At 40.9% G+C, this 25,119-nt stretch overlaps 1 protein-coding gene and 1 pseudogene across 7 annotated transcripts in view; both read left to right on the forward strand.

Annotated features, from left to right (window-relative positions):
* Positions 1–25,119, forward strand: part of PDCD1LG2 (programmed cell death 1 ligand 2) — a 69,466-nt gene that overhangs the window by 22,492 nt on the left and 21,855 nt on the right. For 4 of the 6 annotated variants that reach the window (XM_084899603.1, XM_084899604.1, XM_084899599.1 and 1 more), the window contains exons 2-4: positions 7,776–7,844; positions 15,464–15,763; positions 23,034–23,303. In XM_084899603.1, the coding sequence (XP_084755729.1) occupies positions 7,790–7,844; positions 15,464–15,763; positions 23,034–23,303 (625 nt within the window). In that variant the 5' untranslated portion in view covers positions 7,776–7,789. Of the gene's footprint in view, positions 1–7,686; positions 7,845–15,463; positions 15,764–23,033; positions 23,304–25,119 lie in introns of all 6 variants that reach the window. The other 2 variants (XM_084899600.1, XM_084899601.1) reach the window with 1 other exon arrangement.
* LOC311630517 (S-phase kinase-associated protein 1-like) lies at positions 17,481–18,206 on the forward strand (annotated as a pseudogene). Its single transcript has one exon. The product of its transcript is annotated as an S-phase kinase-associated protein 1-like (transcript).

A 25,119-nucleotide genomic window follows, 5' to 3' on the forward strand; every position in this document is an offset into this window, starting at 1 on the left:
ACCAATGGTATCAATATTGTCTTGATAGTTTGGCCTCAAAACTATAGTCAACTTTTTGCTTCTCTTTCTTTCCTGTGTGGCTGATCACTTATCAATTGTCCTGTCAGTAGTCCTGACAATTGTCTTACCAAGGTTCTTCTTTAGGTGGCTCCTCCCTAGATGAGAATGCAGCTGACAGACATTTCTGGCCACTGGTTCTGCCAGAATTTAGGCAACAATTTTTATAGAAATCTCTATATTGTTTTGTGTTACCAGTAACAAAGTACCAAAATTATTAGAGGTTTAGCAAATAATTCTAAGGACCTAATAAAGTACAAAGAGTTCTTGTTCTAGCAGGGAAACAGAAATTCACCCACTTAACATACTTGGAATGACTAACAATAATGTTAACACTAGAGGTAAGTAGCAGATACAATTGAGGCAAAAGGAACAGCTTAAGACATTTAAGAGAGGCTTATATACTGTGTTAAATGCATAAGAACGTAAGGCTATTTAAGGAGACACTTAAGATTCAATACTATTTTTTCTTTTTAAATCCTCACCCGAGGATATTTTTCCATTGATTTTTAGAAAAAGGAAAAGAGAGAGAGAAATACGATGTGAGGGAAACACCTTGATTGGTTGCCTCCTGCTCATGCCTCAACCAAGGCCCCGGGCTCAGGAGAAGCCTGCAACATGGGCATGTTCCCTTGACAGAAATCAAACCTGGGATCCTCTGGTCCACACCCCAATGCTCTATCCACCGAGTAAACTGACTAGGGATGCAATACTATTTTTAAGTACCTGAAGAAACTGAAATAGAGGGAAAATAAGATTAGGAAAAAAATAAGATGAGATCAGACATGAGAGATTAGAATTCTCAAAGCACCTGTGAGGTCCATGGAAAGCGCATACATTTTTTGGTGGCTCAGGCAAGAGGGGCCAGGTTAGGGAAGGTTTTGCAGGCCACACTAAGGAGAACTGTACCTTGTAAATAATGGGAGCTATTGTAGTCTTTTAAGCAGGAGTAACTTGGTCAGGATTAGTTGTTCAATATTCAGGAGATTACTCTGCCTGCTAGGTAAAAGGATAATTTATTCAACAAATATTAACAGAGTGTTTACTTACTGCCAGACAATGTTCTTAGGGCTGAAGGCAGAGCAGTAAGTAGAACAAAGATCCTTGATTTAAGCAATCATATTCTTATGAAAGATGTCAGGCTATATAATAAAAAGGTAATATGCAAATTGACCATCACTCCAACACAGAGGATGGCCAGCAGGGGTGGGCAGTTGGGGGAGACCAGGCCAGCAGGGGAGGGCAGTTAGGGGTGACCAGGACAGCCGGGAAGGGCAGTTAGGGGTAATTGGGCCAGCAGGGGAGCAGTTAGGTATCGATCAGGCTAGCAGGGGAGTGGTTAGGCAGCAATCAGGCAGGCAGGTGAGTGGTTGGAGCCAGCAGTCCTGGATTGTGAGAGGGATGTCCGACCCCTCGAGGGTCCCAGATTGGAAAGGACACCCTGCCCCGTCCTCTGTGCATAAATTTTTTTGCACAGGGCCTCTAGTAATATAGTAATATAATAAACAAGTACATTATATGGCATGTCTGCTGGTAATGAATGCTTTGGAAAAGAGACCAATAAAGAGAATTGGGGATGCCAGTGGGCTGGTGCCCTGGCAGTTTTACAGAAGGGAGTCTCAAGCAGACAGAGCAGAGAAGTGCCTGGTTTGTGGGAAAATGCACACTGGCAGAAAGGTTCATCCTTGGATGGATCTGGGGAAGGCACTGCACAGGCCTATACGTGGGCTTAGAGCCATTGGGATCAAAATTCCAGCATCTCAAGGACCCAGATTGTGATGGGGAGAGGCTCAAGATGACTCCTCTCAGCCCTGCAGACACCTCACACTGCAGGGAGAGGCATGGCCACAGTGGGATCCTCTGAAGCAGGAGGCTTGAAACAGTCCCCTTCCCCGGGCTTTTGGAAGGATTTAGGATTTTACTCTCAGTGAAATATTGAGCCATCAACAGTTTTGAGCACACCTGATTTATATTTTTAAACCATTTTTCTGGCTGCTGTGTTGAGAATCAACTGTAGGAAGGTTAAGGTCAGAATCATAGCTGACTGGCTATTGCAGTAATCACTCCAAGAGATAATAATGATTCAGGCTGATACGGAAACAGTGAAAGTCTAGATACATTTGAAGGAAAGGCCTACTGGTATAAGACCTGCTAATGAATTGGATGCAAATGAGAGAAGAAAGGAGTGGAGGAGGATGCCAAGGTTTGTGTCTGCCACCTCGCAAAGTGGAAGACGGAGCAGAGAGCAGCAAAGCGGGAAGGTAAAAAATCACAGCGAGGAGGCTGTGCTACGGTGTAAGAGATGATGAGGAGCTGAATTAAGACATTAGCAGTGGGAATGTGTAAGGTGAGAGATGAGTAGGTTTAAGAGGACACCCAAGATTCTGACTTGAAGTGGGTGTTATTACTGGCATTACAGGAAGATGGGACACAAAGAGCTTTTATAAACTGCCAAAGGTCTTAGAGGCTAATAACGTCTAGAACCAAGATTTGAACTCAGATGTGCCTGACTTTAGAACCAGAGCTCTTAACCATTATGTGGGGCATATTATCTCTGGAAGAGAGAGACGGCTGCTGGCTGGAAAGTACCTTTACAACAGTGTCCATCTCTCCGTTAGCAGTAGCTCAAGCAGACAGTGTACAAGGAAAGCCCCCTTAGATGGGCAAGGAAGAAGGGGAAGTTAAGCCCCGTAGTGGCTGAGCCAGGAGTCCTTTCTGTTGCCAGCACCACATGTTATGTGCTATCCTTTTGTTCTCTAGAAGTAAGAATGCTGGACAAATCCCAGGCCTGCAGGTGCAGCTTAAGATGATATCTTTTGTGCATATATTTGCATTTTCAATAAGGAAAGTGATCTTTGGGTCCAGCTACGGTGTGCCTTGCGTATTTCCCTATGGAAATTGTGTTTCTGTCCCTGATGTACTATCTCTTTCCCTAAAATAAAAGCAAGGATACAGTCTACTGCAGACCTCACACTATATTCCCTTCTAACTTCTGCCTCATCGCTCTTTCCTGAAGAGTGGCCTATATTCTGTTGTCTCCATATCTTTACCTGCTATTTTCTTTTGAATCCACCCAGGCTTTCATCAGCACCAGATCCACCAGGACCACATGGATCTGGCCACCCATGACCTCCACACTGTTTAACCCAACTCTCTGGAATTTGGGGCTCCGTCCTTGTAGCACAGTATTTTCAATTCTAGGTTTTATTGTTATTTAGCTATGGTGAGGCCAACAAATCAGGAAATAGCTGTCATTGAAAAAAAAAACTGTACCCTCTTTCCCAAGAGAAAGGAACACGTTACACCACAGGGGACCACCCAGGGAAGCATCAGGGTCACATGGGGGCAGAGGGAGAAGGGGAAATGTGGACAGGAGACTTTATTGTGATTTTCACAGGCAGGAATGGGCAAGGTGGGATAGGCAGGCTTAGAATTGGCTATTTTGAATAATTTCAGTAGGCTCTGAGGCATAGGGTCTGTCCCTTGTCCTCTGGTAACCTGGCCCTGGAGTGATTAGTGCAGATAAGTAGTGACAGATTGTGTGAGGACCAAGTTGTTTTTTTTTTTTTTGTTTGTTTGTTTGTTTTTAAAGCTTTTAGAAACTGCCAAAGGTCTTAGCCAAAGGTGGTTTGGGGTTCTGGATTGTTTGGTGTGCATTTGAAAGATGAACTTCTTTGTGAGAAATTGGTTAATTCTAGAAGGGGCAGTCCTCCCAGAATTATCAAGGCCCCAGATGTCAAAGCATTAGAACACAGAAAGGAAAATATATTGCTAATTTGTCTTTTTTCTTCTACTCTCAACCCTCTTTTGCTAGTAGCCTCCCTCTCAAGGATTGATCAATGTTGAAATGCCCCACATCTCAGTCCTCGGACACTCTCTTCTCCCTATCTCTCTTTAGGGGAAGCCATGCATCCTAATGGCTTTAAGTGACACTTAATATTTTGATGACTCTCAAATTTATATCTCTACCCATAAACTCTAGACCACCTATTACCCAACTGCCTACTGAACATCTTCACTTGGATGTCTAAGAGGCATCTCAAACCAAACATATTTCAAATATATTCTAAGCATATTCTAATCTTGATTTCTGCTTCCTAATCTGCTACTCTCTGTCTTCTCCATTTAAATAAATAGCACCTGCATTTGCCCTAGTGACTCAAGCCCTAAACCTATAAATTTTACTAGATTTTTCTATTTTTGTCAAACCTGTGAGAAATTCTCATCAGATCTTCTTTGAAAGTATAGATGACAAATGGAAAGACATTATATGTTGTCCATGGATTGAAAGACAATATTATTAGATGGCTATATATTCTGATAAACATATAGATATAGTACAGTTACTATCAAAATTTCAGATGTGTGCTTGTGTGTGTGTATAAGCAGATTTCAAAATTCACATGGAAATGCAAGAGAACCAAAAGAGCTCCCCTGCCAAACACACACACACACACAGAGACATCTGCAAAATCTTGAAAAAGAGCAAAGTTGGAGTACTCACATTTTCTGATCTCAAAACCTACCACAGAACTACTGTAATCAAGTCTCTGGTACTGACATAAAATAGACATAGCTCAATGAAATAGACTTGAGAGTCCAGAAATAAACCCATACATCCATAGTCCATTGGATTTTGGTTAGGGGGCCAAGACAATCAATGAAGAAAGAATAATCTTTTAAACAAATTGTGCAGGGGCAATTGGATGTCCGCATGCAAAATAAGGAATCTGAAGCCTTGCCTCATACAAAAATTAATTCAAAATGCACAAAGACCTAAATATAAGAAGAAAAGTGATAAAATTCTCAGGAGGAAACAGATGTAAATCTTTTTTTTTCTTTTTTCTTTTTTACCTTGGATTAGGCCGTGGTTTCTTATATAAGACACCTACAGCACAAGCAATAAAAGACAAAACAGATCAATCCATTTTATCAAAATGAATTATTTTTTAAATTAAATTAAAACATTTGTGCTTCAGAGAACCTATCAAGAAGCTGAAAGATAATTTGCAGACTTGGAGAAAATATCTGTTAACCATGCATTTGATAAACAACTTGGCAGTTTCTCAAAAAGCTAAACATAGAATTGCCATTTAACCAAGCAACTCCTACATATATACACACCCAAGAGAACTGAAAACATGTCTACACTAAAACTTATATATAAATAGTCATAGAATTATTCAGAATAGCCAACAAGTGGAAACAACCCAAATGTCCATCAACTGATGAATGGATAAACAAGATGTGGTGGTATAGTCATACAATAGAATATTATTCAGATATAAAAAGGAATGAAGTACTGATATGTGCTACAACTTAAGTGAATCTTGAAAATATGCCTGGTGAAAGAAGCTAGACATAAAAGGCCACATATTATATGATTACATTTGTATGAAATATCCACAATAAGCAAATTTACAGAGACAGAAAGTAGGTTAGTGGTTGCCAAGGGCTGGAGGGAAAAAGAAGGGGAATTGGGGAGTTTCTTCTAATGGATATGGGGTTCCTTTTTGGGATGATGAAAATGATCTAAAATTAGTGGTATAGGTTGCACAATTCTGTGAATATATTAAAAACCACTGAATTGTACCACTGAGTCATCTATGTTTTATATGTATAAATGTGTATAAGTATATAGTAGAGGTCCGATGCACAAAATTCGTGCAAAAGTAGGCCTTCCTTCCCGTGGCTGCTGGCACTGGTTTCCCTCCGGCATCGGGGGCCCATTCTCCCCTCACAGCCTGGGCTTCCCTCAAACCCCTGTCTTCGTCCAGAAGGACGTCCCGTCTAATTAGCATGTTACCCTTTTATTATTATAGATATGCAGGCACAAACGTACAAATACACTTGCACATATAATTCTCTATTATATGTCAGTTACACTTCAATAAAGATATTGAAAAAATTAATAAATTTAAAGGACAAAGTAAATATATGTATATATGCTAACTTTCAACAAGAACCATTTCTCACCTCCACTGGCCCCACAACTATAATCCAAACTATCATCACTTCTGCAAAAATATTCCTCACTGATCACCCTGCCCTGTCTCCTTCCCAACAATAACCTATCATCTACACCAAGCATGTCAAACTCATGGCCCACAGGCTGCATACAGCCCACAAGGAATATTTTTGCAGCCCAGCCAATATAACGGTATGTAAGAAACGTTTTAATAAAAAGTTCATAACTTAATTTTTACATTATCCTGTTATACATAATTATTAATAATGAACTACAACATTGGATGATGACTGATTACAATAATCGTATTGCATTCACTTTCCTTATGAGCCCGCTCTCTATTTCTCTCCACTAATACTAGCAGTGAATATTTTAGCAGCCGTTTGCCACACCATTAATCTTGTACTGACTTGTTTGGTGTGTGCAACAGGAAATATTTTGCTTTCAGAGAACAAGAAAAATAGGTTTATTTACGTTACACTTATTAATTTGTGCAGTTATTCAGTGTCTGGTAACTTAATGTTCAAGAAAAAATATTAATTTTCATTAAAATGTTCTATTATTTTATGTTTCTATGAAAATTAAAGCTTTTGTTTTTTTGTGGCCCACATAAACTTAAAACTTGTTTATTTGGCCTGTGTTAGCCTTTGAGTTTGACATGCTGGATCTACACCAAAGCTGTCCTCTTTTGAAAGTGTAAATGAGATCATGTCATTCTGATGCAAATCCTCCACTGGCTTCTCCATTGTATTCAGAGCAACTCTGCTTCTAACCTGATTTACATATATGGCTCTAATTTATTTCCCCTGAAGAAATGGTTCCAAGGATAATACAATGTTGACAGCTTCTTGGAGGCCAAACTAGCTGACAGTCATGTGTCCTGTTCCTTTTTGCCTTCAACCATGAAAAGTCTTTGGATGGGGGGGAAAAAACAAACCTTGCGCAAAGGTAGAAGCGTAAGAGGTGAAACAGGACAAAGGTTAGGAACACAATCAATAGAGCCATTTCTCTGCTCTCCCTGTCTAAACCTCTTAATAAGAGGTCATCCACGTGATGGGAAAACTCATTTACAGCATTCAAAAGAGCTTGACTACTTTACCTGCTCAGTGAAATATTTATTGATAATCTAGTTCTATGCTCCTGAGCACTAAAAGGAATGCCTGACACCCAGAGTTCTGGTCCAGCTGGTTTATTTATGTGACAAGCAAAATTTACTCCAGAATCTATGGAAGGCTCTGTGGGAGAAACAAAGAGATAACCACCAGTGTGGGTTAAGTCAGAGGACCGCTAGATAATCAGAAGTCTGTTAGAAAAGGAGGAAGAGCTTCTAATTTGTATTGATAAAGAGGCCCTTGCTTCCTCTTACCCTATCTTCCCTCTCTCAGAAGCCCGAGACTTCCCTTCCCAGCTTCACTCTGCCCTGACCGACTGGCTCAGTTGGTTGAACATCCAGTGCACCCAGGGGTTGTTGGTATGATTTCTCGGTCAGGGCATGTGCTGGGTTGCAGCTCAATCCCTTGTGGTGGTGGGCTTGCAGGAGGCAGCCAGTTCCTGTTTTCCTCTCACATCCATCTTTCTCTCTCCCTCTTCCTCCTCTCTCCCTAAAATCTATAAAAATATTTTTAAAAATATTTGTTTATAAGTCATTTCCTTATTTTCAGGAGTGAACAAGTCATCAAGTCATGAGACCAGCAAAACTACAGAAAGCAAAACTTCAGAAGGGCCTGAGACTTTCAATTGTCTGTTTCAGATCCGGTAGACAACATGTTCCTCCTCCTGCTAATTTTGAGCCTGGGAGTACAGCTTCATCGGAGCAGAGGTAAGACAGACAAAGGGAGGGGCCTGAGAAAGAGGGGCAGGTGGCGGCCCCTAGCTGAAGCCAACGATGGCAATGTGGTCCTCAGGCTAAAGGCTTCCTTTGAGGGGAAGAGTGATAACTGGCTGTTACAAGCACAGCAAAAGAATGGTGGCTTGTGCATGCCCATGTTCCAGTCTTACAAAAGCAGGGACTGAGAATATTGGTTCATCCAGTCCCACTCTGCAATGAAGGTGGTGACAAGAAGACAGAACTCTCAGACCATTCACCTCAGAACTGATACAAGAGGGCATTGTTTGTTTGTCCTGAAAGGAGAGGTGCCGGCCAGCTGTCCCCTTCTCTTCTGACAGGGAGAGGGAGGAGACAAAGGTCAGGGGGACACCTGAAGGACTCCGTTATTTTAAAGAGTCTCTTGTAGACATTCCACTGATTATTAAATATTTATTTCAGTTCCTCTTTTAAAATTGTTCATTCAAACGCTAATAGTGGATTACTTGAATTGGAAAATCAGAGTTTTCCTAATGTTTAAGTGAATAATGAACCTTAATGTGATGCCTTTGGATATTGAAGAAAGGAGTTCTACCAGCAGGCGTGGATGCTCACAGGTTTTTTTCCCATCTAAAGTACTTTTCGTGGTTGAAGGCAAAAAGCAGTTTCACAGTTTGTGGCTCTCCTAGGAAAGGTAGTTCAGACCCTTTGTGTGCGCAGTGAGGATAATGAGTATGCTATTTTGGGTGAACACCAGGAGGTAAGAGAGGAAGCCAGAAGTGGGCGCAGGGGTTTAGGCCCTCAATGATAGCAGCCCCAATCCTTGGGAAGTCCTCCCACATTCTGCCTTTGATTGATCCTTGGGAAATCCTCCCACGTTCTGCCTTTGATTGAAAAAGAATGGCTTCTTTGGCACTGATAACCTTTTGAAGAGCTTTCCCCTACCTTCCAGGTGATCCCAAGCTGCTCTTCACCCAGTCACATTCCTCTTCCTTCCTTGGGCTGGACAGCCTGGTCTGGTAGGGGCCATCCGTGGAGAACACCCCAATATGCTGCTTACTCCAGCCCTGCACTATAGAGCCAGCTGAAAAAACACATCCTGTTTCCTTTCTAAGGCACCCTCAGATTTTAGAGACATATGAAAGGCAAAGATGCCTTCTTGCTACCACAGAACTTTAAATTTCCAACCTATATAATAAAAGCCTAGTATGCTAAGTGTCCAGTCGTCCGTTCAACCAATCAAAGCATAATATGCTAATGATATGCTAAGGTCACTCAACCGCTTGCTATGAGGTGCACTGACCATCAGGGGGCAGATGCTCTGACTGGTAGGTGAGCTTGCTGCTAGGGTTCAGCTGATCAGGACTGAGCAAGATGGGCCGAACATGCCCTGGAGTCCTCCCGCCCAACCTCCCACGTCCCTCCCTGGCCCTGATTGTGCACTGGTGGGGTCACTCAGCCTGGCCTGTGCCCTCTCACAATTCAGGACCCTCAGGGGATGTTGGAGAGCTGGTCTTGGACCAAACCTGCAGGCCAGGCCGAGGGACCCTACTGGTACACGAATTCATACACCAGGCCTCCAGTAAAGTGATAAGAAAACCAAAGATCAAAAGAAGGTTCTAAAGCTGTTGTACCCTATCCCCTGTTAGGACTGGAATCTCCAGGAGAAACCCTGGGAATTGTGCAACTTCTGCAGGTTTGCAGCTTAGCAACATTGAGACCTTTTTGGTGTGAGTTTCTGTGGGTTTTGTTGTTGTTGTTTTAAATTTTCTCTTAAGAAAAGAGTGAGCTTGGATAACAAGTGGTATCATTTTGTATCTCTTACTGAATCTTTCTCCAGTGGTAGTACCTTTCTTTCTAAGATAAGTAGCACAAGGAAAGAAAGTAGGTTCTAACAATTAGGGATATTAATAGGGCATAGGGAAGAGAATACTGTATATTTATTGAGGACATTGAATGCCAAATAACTACTAGGAAATTTATATATCTTATTTAATCTTCACAGTAACCATTTGGTAGATGAGGAAACTGGGACGCAGAAAAGTTATTTAATTTACCAAACATTACATAGTAATTAGGTGGCGTGGGCAAGCTTTCTACAAAGCTACTGTTCTTTCTACCTTACTGGGCTACAATGATGGTGAGCAAGTACTGCAGACAATGCCTAACCCACACACTCTGGATGGATTGGGTTTTGGAATTAAGTTTGATTATGGGCACATATTAAACATTTACTCTGGACATTCACAAAACCAAAAAATAAGTATGCATTTTTATGAATTAACCAAGAGGAAGCTATATATACATATTGTATCTTGCTTTTTGTACAAACTTGGAATTCTTCTCTGCTTTCCATTATATATTTATGCAGATAATATTAGTTCAAACATTAAATACCTGCCTAAAATTAGAATGCTTACTCCTCAGGTTTGTTTTTAAGTTTTGACATTTCATGTCTCCCTTAATTAAAGAATTTCTCATAGAGGCTACCTGAGAAAGAACGGGAAACACACACACACACACACACACACACACACACACACACTGAGGACTGATTAGATAACTACTTCTGGAGAGCAGATGAGGTCTATGATGAGGGTGAAAAGGGAAATTTTATTTAGTATGTTTACCAGCTTGTTGTTATTGTTTGCATTTACTTGTATAATAAAATAAATCTACAAGAGGATTAGTTGTATAATCTACACTAATAAAAGAGAAACATGCAATTTGACTGTACCTCTGCTATGCCCACAAGCCACACCAACCAGTCAATCAGGAGTGAGTATGCAAATTAATCCAACCAAGATGGCTGTAGCCACAGAGCTGGAATGAGCAGGAGGCTTGGGTTGCCCTGGCGATGGAGGAAGCCAAGCTTCCTGCCCACCCTGGCTGGCCCTGGCCTCCACCCAAGGCTACAAAGTTTCAATTATTAAAGATAAATAAATCTCAGATACTTGCTTCCAGTCGACCCTGGCCTCTGCTCAAGGAGGCACTGAAAAAAAAAAAAAGAAAGAAAGAAAGAAAGAAAGAAAGAAAGAAAGAAAGAAAGAAAGAAAGAAAGAAAGAGAAAGGAAGGAAGGAAGGAAGGAAGGAAGGAAGGAAGGAAGGAAGGAAGGAAGGAAGGAAGAAAAAAAAAAAAGGAGGGGCTGGAAGCTTGGGTCTCCAGGGGGTGATCAGGCCAGGATGGGATGGCAGTTGTGGGTGATCAGGCTGGTGGGGGGTGGGGCCATTCGAGGTAAGCAGACCAGCAGGGGGCCAGGTAGAGGTGAGCAGGACAGCAGGGGGGGGCAATTTGGAGTGAACAGGCCAGCAGGGGGGCAGTTGGGGGCGAGCAGGCCAGCAGGCAGAATTGTTAGGGGCAATCAGGCAGGCAGGCAGGTGAAAGGCTGGAGCTCACAGTCCCTGATTATGAAGGGAATGTCCGACTGCCGGTTTAGGCTCGATCCCTGTAAACTGGCAGTAGTATATCCTTCAAGGATTCCCAGATTGGAGAGGGTGCAGGCCAGGCTGAGGAACAACAACCACCCCCTCCCCCCCCCGGCATGAATTTCGTGCACCGGGCCACTAGTTAAAGTATAATTATTAAAATATAGGAATCCTTTAAAATCACATGAGAGCAGGTAGGCCATGGCATTTAGTCCCCAGAGAACCCTGGCTATCAGGGAGGTCTGACGGATGACCTCCCTGCCCTCATTGCCCTGTGCATCCATAGACCTGCACTCTCACCGAAATGGGAAAAAAATAGATATATGAATTGGATCAATATAATTTTGTGTTACCTTGTCTGTTTAAATTTCTACTCTGAAACTTTAAAAATAATATTTATTACAGTGTTGTTAGTCATTAAAAAACCACCTAATGCCCATCAACAGGAGAATGCATTCTCACCAGCAAAGTATTAGAGTTCCAATTATTCCACATCCTTCTCAATACGTGGTATTGACATTATTATTTTCTTTTTTTAAGTCATTCTAAAAGGTGTGTGGAAGTATCTCATTTGCTCTTAATTTGCATGTCCCTAATATCTAGTGATGATAAGCATAGTTTCACATGCTATGGCCATTCATAAATCTTGTTTGGTGAAGTATGTATTCAAATTATTTGACCAATTTTAATTGGATTGTTTGTTGTTGTTTTTTAAAATATATTTTATTGATTTTTTACAGAGAGGAAGGGAGAGAGATAGAGAGCTAGAAACGTCAATGAGAGAGAAACATTGACCAGCTGCCCCTTGCACACCCCGCACCGGGGATGTGCCCACAACCAATGTACATGCCCTTGACCGGAATCAAACCTGGGACCTTTCAGTCTGCAGATTGACACTCTACCACTGAGCCAAACCAGCTTCGATGGATTGTTTGTTTTCTTATTGTTAAGGGGTTTTTTTTGTTTGTTTGTTTTGTTTTGTTTAAATATGTTTTCATTGATTTCAGAGAGGAAAGGGGGGAGAGAGAGAGAGAGAGAGAGACATCAATGATGAGAGAATTCTTGATCAGCTGCCTCCTGCACACCCCCCACTGGAAATCAAGCCTGAAACTCAGGCATGTGGCCTGATCAGGAATTGAACCATGTCATCCTAGTTCATGGTTGATTCCCAACCACTGAGCAACACTGGCTGGGCTTTAGTTTCTTCTATTTTTTACTAGAGGCCTGGTGCATGAATTCGTGCACTGGTGGGGATCAGGCTGAAACTGCCTCTCTACATCCCTCAAGGGATCCTGGATTGTGAGAGGGCACAGGCCAGGCCAAGGGACCACACTGATGCATGATTGGGGTTGGGGAGGGACTGCAGAGGAGGGCTCCAGGGCATGTCTGGCCTGTCTCACCCAGTCCCTATTGGCTGGACCCCAGCAGCAAGCTAACCTACCAGTCAGAGCGTCTGTCCCCTGGTGGTCAGCGTGCATCATAGCGACTGATCAAATAGTCAAACAAAGGAACACCTAGCATATTAGCCATATATATATATATATATATATATATATATATATATACACAATATATTTCAAAACCTAACAATATCTTGTAACTCATCTTGTAATACATTTAAGAAAGGTATTTACTTTTATCTTTTGTCATGTCTTGGAAGAAAAAAGTAACCTAAATTTTACTCTTTTCATTGAGGTTTCTTTCTTTCTTCATCCTCCAGAGGTAGATAAAAGCAGGAGGACACATGACCATGGTGATGCTTGATGTCACTCTGGGGCAGGGCCTATACCCTGGGTCCCTCCACTTATTCTATCTTCATTCTCCAAAACTACTTCTGTTGACCCCTGAGGCATACAACACAGAAGAATCGGGCTGGAGGATGGATTTCTATTATAAGATGTCTCCATGCAGAGTTCCTATACAGAGGAGTGCCTGAGTCAGCTGCCCAGAGCAGGCTTCTATCTTGAACCAAAAATTAGAGTTCTCTGCAAACTGTGGCTTTTCTTAAGCAGCCCCCAACTTATAAGCACATTAGGTAGGAAGTAGGAACAAGTCTAGGTTCTGTTGTCAAGTAGGAAAAAAAAAAGTATAAAATTAGCTTAAAGAGGAAGCTATCTTGGGAGGCAATGCAAATGATTTATTTTGTGTTTACTGGAGATGTGACAGGTGCTGGCTCCCATTGATTCCTGATTGCAAATAAAATGTAAAGTTACCCCAAGAACTTTCAAAAAGACTCCAGCACTATAAGTGCACCCTAATTGTATGCAGGTTGAACTGGATTATATAGTTTTTTATCTTTTGTAAAATGTAGATTCAGTGGATCAATATATTATTAAAGTATGTGTGCATTATATAAAATTTTTCAAAGGCTCCAGCATTAGTCAAGGAAACTGCTTTAATTTGCCTAAAAAACCTGCACGTATGAGTTTTTCATGCCCTGGCCAACTCCTTTAACCCTTTAACTTAGTTAAGGGCCCCAAATAATGGCGAAAGCCTGTCTTATTAGCTTAATTTTGTAGTCATGGAAATTTTCTAATTTTCTCCTTTGTCTGATAACTTCAGGAATGCAATGCTAAGCTGAAGGTTAATTTAATAACTACGAGGTGTATAAAATATAAAGCAAATGTATTTTTTTTAGTACAAAGATGAAAAAATTTCTGTTTTATTCATTGATGTAGTATATACATGCCAGTGGGTATATAGTCATATCTGTAAAGTTGTTAGGAGTATAAGTTTTCAAGTCACAGATATATAAATTTGAATTCCAACTCCATGACCTTGCTTAAGTGTATCACTTCTTTAAGCCTCAGTTTCCCCAACTGTAAAATGGGAGCAGTAACTCCTACCTTGCAGGATTTAGGAAACATCAAATGAGATGATGATGTAAAGGTAGCCCAGTGTCTGGCTCATTGTGTTTAATAAATATTAACTATTATTCTACTTCCCATTAAAAGTCCCAATGCATACCAGAGCTTTAACTCAACTTCTCAAATGTTAATTTGCACATGAATCACGCCATCAATGCTAAGATGCAGATTCTGCTTCTCTAGGTCTGGGGCAGGCCCTGACATTCTGCATTCCTAACTAGCTCCAAGGCAAAACTGAGGACAACTCTTAAATGGCAGGATGATAAAAGATGTTTGCAGGTGCAGGTGTTTTGTCTAACCAGTGGTTCTCAATGTTCTTTGCATATTAGGGAAATTAAAAAAAAAAAAAATTGATGCTAGCCTCACAAAAGAATTAGAATTTAATTTTAAGGAATTCTAAGTGGGTCCAGAGCATTAATTACTATGCTTTAAAAAAGCCTTCCCAAATAAAAATCTCCTAGTTATTCTGAGGTATTCATATACATGATCCATGTTTGCTAATTGCTTTTTTCTCTTGTGAACATTAGCTGAAAAACATCAGCTGTCTGAGAGGTAGCGTGCTGTATGCCTGCAGCCTGGTACACACAGCCCTGTACAAGGCAGAGTGGGGAAGCAAGCAGAAATGCATTTTTGTCAAAGGCCCGGACAGTCAAGAGGGGAGTTCTGCTCTGTGCTATGGGGAGTTCCAGAGGAAGTTACAGACGTTCCTCTCATGAAAAGAAAGCGTAGTGTGATAAATACATTTGTTAAATAAATTGCACCCAGAGTCCTCTAATTCTTATTATATCTCAGACTCAGCAGCTAATCTTCCTTGCAAGCCCCATTTTTCTTCCCTGTTTCCTATTTTATCATGTGTTAAAAAAAAAAAAAAAAAAGGAAGTGCTATGAGGAAAGTTCAATTACTGTAAATTCCTGAACCTGGCTCATTGAAGATAGTTAATGCATTTTTGACAAACGAGTTAGCAGGGGCTTAACACATAGTAAGAACTCAACACGTGGTGATTGTAATTATTATCACTGGTGAAAGGTAATTCACGTTTTTTTCAGGGAATGATGTAATTTCATTCACATGAAAAAAGATGAGCCTGGATAATAGGTGGTAGGAGGGCCATCAGGTGTACAGGTAGGGAGTGTTGAGAGGAGAGAACTACCTCAGAACAGTGTGTAGAAAAGTCCACTCTTGCCCAGATGGGGAAGGGACAGAAATGAGCCCAAGCAATGCCCAGATAATGATGGATATTCCCTAGAAAATCAGGGTGGCCTGAGTCCCTTTGGCTTCCACTCTGCACAGAACTGAAATGTGAAGGCAGACAATGGGAGAATATCTTGTTTTCTCTTTAGCCTTATTCAGAGTGGTGATCCCTAAAGAACTATACACAGTGGAACAAGGCAGCAATGTGACCCTGGAGTGTGACTTTTTCTCTGAAGATGACCTGGATGTTGAATATATACAAGCCAGTTTGCAAAAGTTGGAAGACAATACATCCTTGAACAGCGCCACTTTGCTGAAGGAGCAGCTGCCCCTGGGCAAGGCCTTATTCCACTTCCCCCGAGTCCAGCTGAGCGACGCGGGGAAGTACCGCTGCGTGGTCGTCTATAGGAGCTCCTGGGACTACAAGTACCTGAATCTAAAAGTCAAAGGTGAGTAGTTTCAGGGCCAGGAATCTGTGGAAACATCTCTCCCACGAGGACCTAAAGTGAGCTCGAGCTAAAGCTGGGAGGATGGTTCTAAGGAGACAGAGCTATCGCAAAGAAAGGAAAAGTACCTGGTCAGTAATAACGTTTTCCATATGCATACAAGGCTGCAGCGGTAAGGGAATTAGGAGCAGGAGTAGCAGGAATAAATGGGGCTAGAGGAAGCCAGCCATGAGTCCTTGAAAGGAGGGGAGGAGCCAAAGGTTGGCTGTGCCTAATTCACAGTTTGTTTGAGGAACATTGCTTGATTATTAAGCTACTCTTTGAGAACAGCTTATTCCCCCAGTCCAGAGTTATTTAAACCATGGTTTGCCATCCATTTATGAATTAAAATATCGGTTTAGTGAGTAGTAATCAGGTAGGTGTGTTCCCCCCCCCCCCCCAATAAAACGAGTGAACAAAATGAGTAGAATAAAATACATCAGAGGTTGTATGTTTTGTCTGTTGCCTCACTCTGGGGCAGTCTAAAAGGCTTGAAGGGCACTACTCTAGTCCAAGCCTCATTAATTGCTGATGAACAGAAGTTCACAGAAGTGACGTGGGCGGCCTGAGGGAGCCCAGGGTAACTCAGTTGGCTGGAGCATTGACCAGGTGCATCATGGATGCACCAAGGTTGCAGGTTGGTCCCCGAGTAAGGGCACATGCAGACGACAACCAGTGAATGCACAAGTGGGTAGATAACATATATCCCCCTCCCCCTCCCCTTCCCCCTCCTCCTCCCCCTCCTCCTCTGCCTCTTCTTCTCCCTCTCCTTCTCCCTCTCCCTCTCCCTCTTTCTCCCTTACCCTCTATCTCTCTCTCTAAAAACAATTTTTAAAAATAAAATAAAATGAAAGTTTTTTAAAAAAAATAGCTGTTCCCATTTCTCTGTGTTCAATATATATAAATTGATTTTACAGAGGAAGGGAGAGATAGAAATATCAATGATGAGAAAGAAACATCAGCTGTCTCCTGCATGCCCCCCACTGGGGACCAAGCCCACAACCCAAGCATGTGCCCTTGATAAGAATCAAACCTGGTATCCTTCACTCCATAGGCCAGCACTCTATCCACCGAGCCAAACCAGCTAGGACCTGATTTCTATCTTTATTGCATTTCCTACCTCCAGACTTAAACTGGGAGGGACTTCCAGAACATTGAAGTTAGTCTGAGTTCAATTAACAGGAAGAGAGAAGACTGTACATTTCATGATCCCCTTAAGGCCCCCACGTTTGTGGGTCTCTATTTGAATGCTGTAAAGCATCTAGGATTTTGGCTCAATTAGGGGTCAAACGTCCCATTTTTTCTCTGTGGCTGAGGGCTATTTTTTATTCTTGAGAAGGCACTCTGCTTGCTTCCTCACCTAGACCAGGGATGGCTCAGCTATGGAGCAGATTTATTCCTTATAAATTAATTAATTAAACAATTAACTAATTAATTTCTTAACTTGTTAATGGTCTCCAAACTAGGCTATATGGGGATCACAAAGACTTTTTCTAAGGAGTGGACAGGCACAGGCAGTTTTAGGAAGTGAGTTTCTCAATCTTCATCTTCCCCAAGTACTTTTTCCCCAAACTGATTGCGCCTGAGAATGTGCCTTCCAGGCAAGGCTCTTGGGGTTCCCCTAGAACACTTCCTCTTTTAGTATTGCTTTCTCCCATTTCAGAAAAGCCCACCTGTCACCCATCACGAATACAGTGCCTTGCCCCACAGTGCAAAAACCTCCATAGCCCGGGAAGTGGCCTTGTTCTCCACATTTTTCTTTTGATTCTGCTGATGCTGTCCCACTCTTGTCAGCCTCCAGCCCGCTCTCTCCTTGAGACCGAGCACCATGCCTGCAATTAAGTTGCAGGGTTCTGATGGAGAGATATTTGAAGCTGATGTTGAAATTGCCAAACAATCTGTGACTATCAAGACCATGTTAGAAGATTTGGGAATGGATGCTGAAGGCGATGATGATGCAGTCCCTCTACCAAATGTTAATGCAGCAATATTAAAAAAAGGTCACTCAGTGGTACACCCACCACAAGGATGACCTCTGCCTCCTAAGGACGATGAGAACAAAGAAAAGGGAATAGATGATATCCCTGTTTGGGACCAAGAATTCCTCAGAGTTGGCAATATCACTATTTGAATTTATTCTGGCTGCAAACTATTTAGACATCAAAGGTTTGCTTGATTTACATACAAGACTATTGCCAATATGATCAAGGGGAAAACCCTTGAAGAGATTCGCAAGAACTTTAATCTCAAAAATGACTTTACTGAAGAAGAGGAAGCCCAGGTACGCAAAGAGAACCAGTGGTGTGAAGAGAAGTGAAAAGTTGTGTCTGACACTGTAAGGATTGTTTCAAATTGTTGCGCTGCTCTGTTTATAATTGTTAATATCGGACAAACAGAAGACAAATGCAGCAGTAAATCAATTCTATTAGCAGAATATTGTCCTCATTGCATGTGTAGTGTGTACACATTCCAAACCTATGGCTGAGTTTTTTCCAGTATGATCAAAAGTATCTTTTTTCTTTTCTCTGAATAAAACCGAATTGTGGGTTCTCTTTAAAAAAACAACAACAATAAAAACCCCTTCATAACCCTAAACAAAAGAGTAATTAGAAATATTGATAACTTATCAAATTGCAATGACTAACAAATCTATTGCAGATGAGGAGATATCAAGTTCTCTGTTTTCAACAAAATTGAAGGAGACCCTAATAAATGAGCACCTGATAGTAATATAATAAAAGATGAAGTAATTGTTGCCATATAAACATAAGTCTTTCAAAGAATGAAATGCCTTATGTTTATCCCCACCAACTTATTTTCATGGGCAAAGAATCCCCAACAGACACAGCAAGTACTAAGAACAGAAGGACCACACCAACCTGGAGGCCTGGGCAAAGCATGAAGATAAGGATGGAGCCAACACCTGGAATGAACTGAGGCTTATAGAAGTACCTCAAATCAAGAAAAAGGCCCCAGAGACACAGAGAGTGCAACTTTAGCAAGTGGAGGAAGGAGGCGGCATGGCTCCCATTCTTAATTACTAGAGAAATGGTCTTCACCCTAAGAAGGGAAGACGAAGGGCCTAGGGAGGAAACAGGCCGAGAGGAGCCACGCGGTAGTGAAAAAAAGATAGCAATGCTTTCAGCCTCTAGGCCCAGGGAAAGCATTTGCTAAAAGAACTTTCTGATGGGGCTCTGATCTTGGTGTCTTTTCTCCACTGGGGAAGCAGAAGGGAATAAGGAAAGCTGGAGTCAAGGAACAATGAATTTTGAAGGGGAGGAAAAGCTTCTGTGAATTATAAACTGTTTAAATGTTTATAATGAGGTTCCTCTCCAGACAAATGAGAGAAATCCTAAAAAAAAAATTTTTGTCAGTGATTATTAGAAATCTGTTGGGATTGTCTGAGGCTAGGACATGGAAACCTACTTTTTAATTTTAACCATAGTTACAGTCATTATGATGATAAAACTGATAATACTATGTACAGCTTATATTTATTTTAGCAATGCTAGAGTTGCCAGTAATTTATAAATCATATAGTTCAAGAAAACAGAAACCACTTAAACCATTGTAGGATAACCATTGGAGATTTAAATCAGGAAATCTTTTGATGGAATAGACTATGAAGCCTACCTAGGAAGCTGCTACCACCAGTGGGCTGGAGGGAAAACAGGAAGGCAGGTTGGTGGAGCATAGGGCCCAGAGTCACATGACAGACCCTGGAATCCCAGTGGGCCTGTCCAAAGATAGCGGAAGCCAGGGGAGAGATGTAGGTATTGCTGGAGAGACCAGTATAGCATAGCGCACGGGGGGAGGAATACCCTAACATTTCCCCCTCTCTCACCCTTCAAGCTTCCCATCATGTTCCTATTGGCTGTCAAGAACCTGGAATACACAGCCTGCAGGAATCAGTCTTTCTGCAGTAAAAAGCAGAGAAGAAAAGTTGAGGGATGGACCTGTGGACAAACAGGACCAGGACCCACACAGCACACACCTTGTGCATAAAGTAGTAAAATGCGGGTTGAATAGTAGTAGTTACCTGTATCTATAACAGACTGAACAACTAGTAGTTGTTGAGTCAGGGGCAGCAAAGGGTGATTGACGGTCTTGGGTCAACCTGGAGATAATCTCCAAATGCCAAGGGGTCTGTTACAGAGAACCAGGCTAGGCAGTAGTTCATTTATTTAACAAAATTCATCTTATGACCCTAGCCTGTTGGGCCTAAAGTGTGTCCAATGCATAGGAGGTAATTAGTCACACTATACTTTGTACTGCTTAGATAACACTTGGAATATAGCTCACATTATATTGGGGAGGCGGGGGGTGGGGGAGAAAGTGAATCCAAAAACTGGTATCTAGCACTGGGTTTGACAACTATGCCTTCTGAGAAATGGTTGATAGAAAAAGACTTGTTTATCTACAAATGAAAAGACTATGGAGTTTCATCAGTTATCTTCAAATACTGGAAGAGTTGCCTTCTCATATGGAAGAGCTAATAATTACTAACATTAATTGAGTATTTATTATGTTTTAGACATGTAACTCATTTAATCATTCTAATACTCCTGTTAAGGATAAGTATTATTGTACCAATTTTATAAATGAAAAACCTAAAGGGTCAATAGGTTGTGTAACCAGACTTTGGCTCAAGCCCAGTCAAACCTTTCAGATTCCGAAGCCTATGTTCCAACTGCTGTGCTTACCATGTGGTGTTCTGCTAAATCAGACAAGAACCAATGGTTGAAGTCACCATGAGGCAAAATTTGACTTGGCTTAAGGATGCTTTTTTTTTCAATGAAAGTTGAACTTTTTATTGTCTAATGATGGCAACAACTACTTCTAGAAGTAAGAGCTTCCATTCATAGACTTACTTAATGAAAAGTTAGTTAGCTAGCAAGTTACTAATATTAGAAAATAAATTATTAAAAATAAAAAGGGACATTTCATAATGATAAAAAATGTCAATTCAACAGGAAGACATGTGTGTACATCAAACACGTAGCTTCAATATATATAAAACAAAAACTGGCAGGTATAAAAGGAGACATAAGTAAATCCACAATTAGATTTGGAGACTTTGAATCATCTCTATCATAACTGAGAGAACAAACAAACAAAAAAAATAGAAGAATTGAACAACATAACCATCTTGACCTAACTAATATATATGAAACTTATACCCAACAACTGCAGAATATATTTCCAAGTGCATGCATCAAGATATTTATCTTCCAAAGTTACTAAAGATATTTCTAGAGCAGAAGTTGGGTTAGTTGTATTTTAAGAATACTCCCACCTCTGAAATTCTAAAATGTACTCATCTTTTCCTAAGAATAATACCCTCAATCTAGCTTCCTCATTGTGTGTTGCTGGTAGTGATGCCATTTCAGCCACTTCCCAAATACTGTGGAAATGTCTTTAAGTTTTATAAATGTAGACGTGTTCTCCTCTCCCTTCCCTAAACTTTGCTGATTCTTTTAGTTTAACATCTCTCCCATATCTCTCTCTCTCTCTCTCTCTCTCTATATATATATATATATATATATATATTATATTATATATCTTATATATCTTATATATAATCTATATATATCTTATATATCTTATATATCTTATATATCTATATCTATATATCTATATCTATATATCTATATCTATATCTATATATCTATATAGATATAGATATAGATATAGATATAGATATAGATATAGATATAGATATAGATATAGATATAGATATAGATATAGATATAGATATAGATATAGATATAGATATAGATATAGATATAGATATAGATATATCTTCAGGTACAAGCCTTGGCCCAGGTCCTGATTCCTCACCCTCCTAGTTCTGAAATCACCTATCAACTTGGCCATGAAGATCAGCTTCTTATCCCAAGCTGCCCTGTGGGAGCAGGCCAGACTCTCACCCACTATACTACTCTTCTAAATTCATTTATGATCCTCCATCTCCCCCAAATACCCCAGAGCTTCAGAAATAACGTACAACATAATCGGACAACATGACTATAAAAGAACATCATACAAAGGAGGGAAAACTGTAGATAAATAACACAAAATGAGTATTCAGAATGCATGACTGATTATTAGTATTTGGCTCTGAGATTGGTTAGTCCAGTGGTCGGCAAACTCATTAGCCAACAGAGCCAAATATCAACAGTGCAACGATTGAAATTTCTTTTGAGAGCCAAATTTTTTAAACTTAAACCTCTTCTAATGCCACTTCTTCAAAATAGACTTGCCGAGCCATGGTATTTTGAGGGAGAGCCACACTCAAGGGGCCAAAGAGCCACATGTGGCTCGCAAGCCATTTTGCCAACCACGGGGTTAGTCTAACTGGTTCAAGTCCTTCAGTAGGCAGGTTCAGAACCTGATTCTTTTTGTATACTAGTTCTGGGTACTCCGAAGTCCCTCTTAAAAACATCCTTTCTCTATATTGCTCCATCCCTAGACATTTTCAGTTACATAGAGAATCATCCTCTGATGATGATTCCAATACAAAATTGAGAATACAGTAGCTGTGAAGGGCATGGGTTCAAGTCTCCTCCCCCCAATCTATCCCTGATTCCAGCTGTTTCCTTATTTACAAAATAAGAATATGAATTTTACCTACCTCACAAGGTCCTTGTATAGTTTAAATGACATAATGTATGTTAAGAGGAAGGAGTCAGGAATTAGAGCCACTCTCCACTATTCCTCTTCATGTTCTAAACTAAGTGAGCAATATACACAAGAATTAATACCAAATGGAAAATGACAGCCATTTTTAAATAAGTGGATAAGCACATGATGTTCCCCTTTTCCCTATCCTTATTCTGGGGTTTCTCTGGTAATTTATATAGGAGAATATGACTTAGAATAGAGTCCTTTTGTTTCTTGTTCCTTCAGCTTATAACCTAAGACTCCAGGTTTGCAGATCAGACTCTAAGGTCATTCATCACACAAAGCATTCAACCTCTCTGGCTTCAGTTACCTCCAACAAGAATTGGGAATATCAGCAATACCATTTTTGCTGTCTTGTAAAACTTAAATAACTCAATGAGTGCAAAATGTGTTCCATTTCCTGGAACAAAGGAAATGTTTTTAAAAAGTAAAGGCATTATTACTTAATATTGATGATGATTATTTTCTTTACTTCATATGGTATTGGGTACAAGCTCTAGGAATCAGAAAAGAAAGACTTATTATTATTTTTTCTTCTTCTGTTGCCCAGCTTCCTACAAGAAAATAAACACTCGCATCCTTCAGGTTCCAGGGACAGATGAGGTGGAGCTCACCTGCCAGGCTGAAGGGTACCCCCTGGCAGAAGTCTTCTGGCCAAACATCAGTGTTTCTGCCAACACTAGCCACAGGGAGAGCTCTGACGGACTCTACCAGGTCACGAGTATTCTGCGCCTAAAGCCACTCCCTGGCAGAAACTTCACCTGTGAGTTCTGGAACGCTGATGTGAAGGAACTTACTTCAGCCATCATTGACCCTCAAGGTAAGAGCAGCTGCCCTCCCTGACTATCAGTCAGGGTTCACTCAGAATGAGTAATTTGAGGAGAGTATAATAAAGGGACTATTTATGAAGTTATGATCAGGGTTGAAAGAAACTACTGAGGATAGTGAAGAACCCTGGGCTTCAACAGTAGAGGAGCCATGATCACTGTTGCAGGCAAAGGGAGCTGTGGGGAAAGCACCAAGTGACAGAGCTGTGCCCTCCAGTAAGAGGATGCTGCCACTCGCAGCATCTGCCAAAGGGTGCAAGTGGGTGAATAAATATCCCACCCTCATGCTCCTCCCACCCTCTGATCTCCTTCTGGTGCATCCCATTATGCTAGATCCAACTGTCAGAGAACAAGGGAATCCACTGATCCAGTCTATAAAAATCAACCTCTCAGAGCTCAAAACAGAATGTTGAGGTGTACATAATGGTCTGAAGAGAAAACAGGAAATATCCAGCACAAAAGCTAATCACTCAGCAGGATGAATATCACTTTCCTGGCTTTGCTGCCAGATAAATGGTTTGGAGGTTTTACAGGAAAACTGGCCTCATAAAAAAATCTTGCAGAGCTTACACTGGCTATGCTGAGTCCCATACTTTTAGAACTTCATACACTAGCAAAATCTCAAATGCTTTTTGAAGCCTGACCATTTTTTCTATATGCCAAGTAAGGACATTTATTTGACAAATAAGAGCAGCTAACATGTAGTATCGCAATCATTTCATAAGAGACAGGTTATTTATCACCGAGTGCACAAGTCTCCTGGTGGTCCTGTAACAAATTACCACAAACTTTGTGAGCTTAGGACAATACAAATTTATTATTTTACACTTCTGGGAGTCAGAAGTCTGAAAAAGCCTTCACTAAGCTCAAATCAAATCAAGGAAGAATGCATTTTCTTGTTTTTTCCAGTTTTTAATGTCCACCTGCATTCCTTAGCTCATGGACCCTTCCTCCACTTTCAAAGCCAGCAGCTGCATTATTCAGACCTCTGCTTCTGTCATCTCATCTTTTTTTTTTTTTTTTTTAACTCTCTTTCCTCCTCTTTCTACCTCTTAGGGACCCTTGTGACTACTGGAACTCAATAATTCAAGATACTTGACCCATTTCAAGTTCCTTAACATAATCACATCTGTAAAACCCCTTGCAATGTAAGATAATATATTCACAGGTTTCAGGGATTAGAACGTGGACATTTTTTAGAGGAGTTATTATTCTACTAGCATACAAATAAAGAATATCATCTCAGAATAAAGGACATTTCCTAGTACTGGTTAATTTGACTAGAGAAAATTAACTATGTTGTCATTATATGTCACTTCTTGTCCTTTGTCTTAGACAAAACTGAGCCTATGATAAGGGCTCATGGGCATGCAGTTATTTAGGAGTTGATCCCAGGGAGTAGAAATGAGAGGGTTAGGAGGAAAGAAGGAAAAGCAGAATAAGGATGCATTATCAAAGTTGATGTGGGTAACAGGAGCTCAAATATGCAAGGACTTCCTGAGCAGCATACAGATGGCCTCCTAAGATGTTTACTCAGAGGACTTCAGGTGGAAGTCCTCTAATGCATCTGCTTTCATCCCCAGTGGTTGACAATTGTCCTCAGGAGTATGAACTCCCTTCCACTGTTTGCTGAGCATGCTTGTGGTCAGAGTGAGCTCCCCCACCATCTGTAGTGTCAGAGTCATCCCAGGACAGAAGGCAATTATCCAAGAATCACTAACCATGAAGTGAATCAAAGCCCAACCAGGATTCTACCCAATCTGTGGCTGAACTCAGGCATCAAGTTGAGAGGAAGTGAGGCGGGGCTAC

The sequence above is a fragment of the Pipistrellus hanaki genome (genome assembly GCF_964339955.1).
Source record: "Pipistrellus hanaki genome assembly, chromosome: 11".
NCBI lineage: Eukaryota > Metazoa > Chordata > Mammalia > Chiroptera > Vespertilionidae > Pipistrellus > Pipistrellus hanaki.